The sequence below is a fragment of the Ictalurus punctatus genome, chromosome 11 (genome assembly GCF_001660625.3).
Source record: "Ictalurus punctatus breed USDA103 chromosome 11, Coco_2.0, whole genome shotgun sequence".
NCBI lineage: Eukaryota > Metazoa > Chordata > Actinopteri > Siluriformes > Ictaluridae > Ictalurus > Ictalurus punctatus.
In genome coordinates, this window is record NC_030426.2 from 27023699 (window position 1) to 27026539 (window position 2841).

General features: G+C 39.1%; 1 protein-coding gene across 2 annotated transcripts in view; it reads left to right on the plus strand.

Moving 5' to 3' along the window:
- Positions 1–2235, plus strand: part of atp10a (ATPase phospholipid transporting 10A) — a 57354-nt gene extending 55119 nt beyond the window's left edge. For both annotated transcript variants that reach the window (XM_053683578.1, XM_017480201.3), the window contains one exon: positions 515–2235. In XM_053683578.1, coding sequence (XP_053539553.1) covers positions 515–1040 — 526 coding nt within the window. In that variant the 3' untranslated portion in view covers positions 1041–2235. The remainder of the gene's footprint in view (positions 1–514) is intronic.
- The last annotated feature ends 606 nt before the right edge of the window (positions 2236–2841 follow it).

The following is a 2841-nucleotide window of genomic DNA, read 5'->3' on the forward strand; positions in this document are numbered from 1 at the left end:
GTTTATGCATATTTATGCAAATTAGCACTAAAGTGTTTCATTTGACCTATAATTATTCTTATTTCCTAATTATTTATTTATTTATCTATCTATCTATGTTTTGATTTTAATTAACTTTAATCTGTTGGTTAGTTTATTATGCGTTATTATATCTGCTTTCTTTTATTATACTTCCTTAATTTGTTAAGAATCTTTTTCCTTTTTCTTTAATGTACAGCTCTTCAGTTATCATTGTATTATTATTGTTGTTGTTGTTGTTATTTAATTTATTAAATGTGTTAGACCTGCTTTGAGATTTGACCGCACACGATACTCAAAGGCGTTTCTACGATAAAGGAAACGCATCACGATCTGTCGGTTTGCGCACAAGCCAGGAGCGAAACTAAACTGATGGAAAAAGTAATAATGAAGTAATAACTGTGTTGTGACATCATGTGTTGCGATATCATCGTCATATCGCCCAGCCTCGGTTTCACATCACGTTCTTCTGCATGTTTTTGCGTTTGTGTTCCAGATATTTCTACCGAGCGTGTCAGGGTTCCTTGTTCCCCAGCCCGGTGCAGGTGGGCCGTCAGCTGGACAGGTTTGCACCCGAGCTGCGCAGACGCCTGCTGCACCAGAACCAGGCCAAGCTCTTCCCTTTCTGCAGACCTTTCCTCAAGCCCTGCAGCTCCACTCGCACGAACCTGTACCCCGCCCACGCCAAGCACAAGCCCAGGGCCGCCGATCCCGGCATGACCAAGAGCATGGAGATGAAGGACACGTCCCGGAGTTCCAGGAACACCGAGAACCACGTGGTGCGGAACTCCGAGAACTCTCCACGCGGACCTAGCGAGAGCAGCACGCTACCGTACACCAAAGATCAGCATCAGCCTGAGCCTGGCGTGCTCACGTCCACGCCGCTGCCGCCTCACACAGACAGCGTGCAGCTCGTATCGCCCCCTAGCGGCGGTCCTCCGGGCATCACGTACAAAACGAGTTCTGACGTCCCGGAGAACCTGACGCCCGAGCGTCTCCGGGAACCGCCTTCGGGTTCGTGATGCCGGCGAGAGGATTCCGGTCCAAATTTGCACGTCCAAATTTTTTAATTCTATTTTTCAGAATTATTTTATGAAGCTATAGATAAAGGGTACCATTATATACATTTATATATATATAGATATATATATATATTTTAGACGTGTACAGATTTTTTCGGAATAAAGATTATTGATGTTTTTGAGCGTAGAGATGAATACACATGCAAACTGGATGGTCTTAACCCTATCTTTTTACCAGGAAAAAAATATTCCCAGCTCATTTCCTCCAGAGACATTACTGTCCTTTATCGTAGCTGTTATTTATTTGGACCTGGAGCCTTCACACACACACACACACACACACACACACACACACACACACACACACATTCTCCAGCACAACGTTAACACTTTTACATAAAGTTTCCTGGAATTATTCACTTGGTAGTGAGTCTTAAACACACACACACACACACACACACACACACACACTGTAATGAATAATTTATGTGTTTTCTTTTCCATTAGCGCACTACACACACAACTTCTTCTAGAGCTCGGAAGTGAAATGTCACGACTCGCACTCTTTCCAGAAAATCCAAAAATCAGCTTTATTGCAAATATTTTGCCATCTTTTTTTTGTTTGTTTGTTTGTTTGTTTGTTTTTATACACACATCATTTTCTGGATCGTATTCATACCAAAGATGCATCTCATGAATATTCATGCTGCTTATTTTTTTATATCAAAAACAGCCCCTGGTTTTATAGAGCCTTTTTTTCTCTCTTTCTTTTGTTTGTTATTTTTTTTTGGGAAATGGATTAAACTGATGCTGGTATTTCATACTGTTTATTTATAACGCAATACCTTTTCATTTATAAATGATCAATAACACGACCAGAGAGATTATTATTATTATTATTATTATTATTATTATTATTATTGTATGCAAATTTATTCGTCTAAGCCATGTCAGGTTAGCGTTGTTCCTTGTTGTCATTAGGTGTTAAGTTGTCGTGTTTCCGTACATGAAGCACTAAACCTGATCCGTAAACACATTTCAGGCCGCTCGCTGTTTACCGTTTTATCGAGCTGGATTTATTTTATAAACCGCGACACGTTTTCCTGATTTTTATTTTTTATTTTTTTTAAATCTGGGCCGATGTTTGTGCAGCCAGAAATAAATGTATGGAAATAATACTAAAATTAGGTGCTAACTTGTTCTCCTGCGAGTCCTGTGTTCATAATGCATTATAAACCTGTCATATAGCATCCGTAATACCTTACAGTACCGGACGTGAGGCAGCGCATAAACAGTCATGGTGACGTGCGCTGTTCGATGCGTCATATAGCATTCATAATACCTCATAACACCCTGGAAAATCAGCTATAAAGCATGAGCCTTTATGTAGGATTATAAATGCTATATAATGCCTGGCAATATTTTGTATTCTTCCTAATAAATAAAGTTAAACAGACAATGCTTTTTAACATGCATACTGTATCTGTTATATAGCGTATATAATACCTTATAACGCAAAGTTCTAACAACGTGTAATCATTGTAAAGTGTGTTATAAGGTATTATGTGTACTGTATAACGCATGGCATGACTCTGGTATTTGTACTTTCTAACATGCATAACACTTTATAAAGCATGAGAATATGACTGTAATGTCACGATACAGAACACGTTATTATATCTATAAGCTGTAAGCGTTGTATTATAATGCATTACAGCATGGACAGGTTTCAGTGTTCTATAACCTGACATTATGAAGGCGTAACACGTGAGCTATGCTTTATAACGCATGACGTTATCTA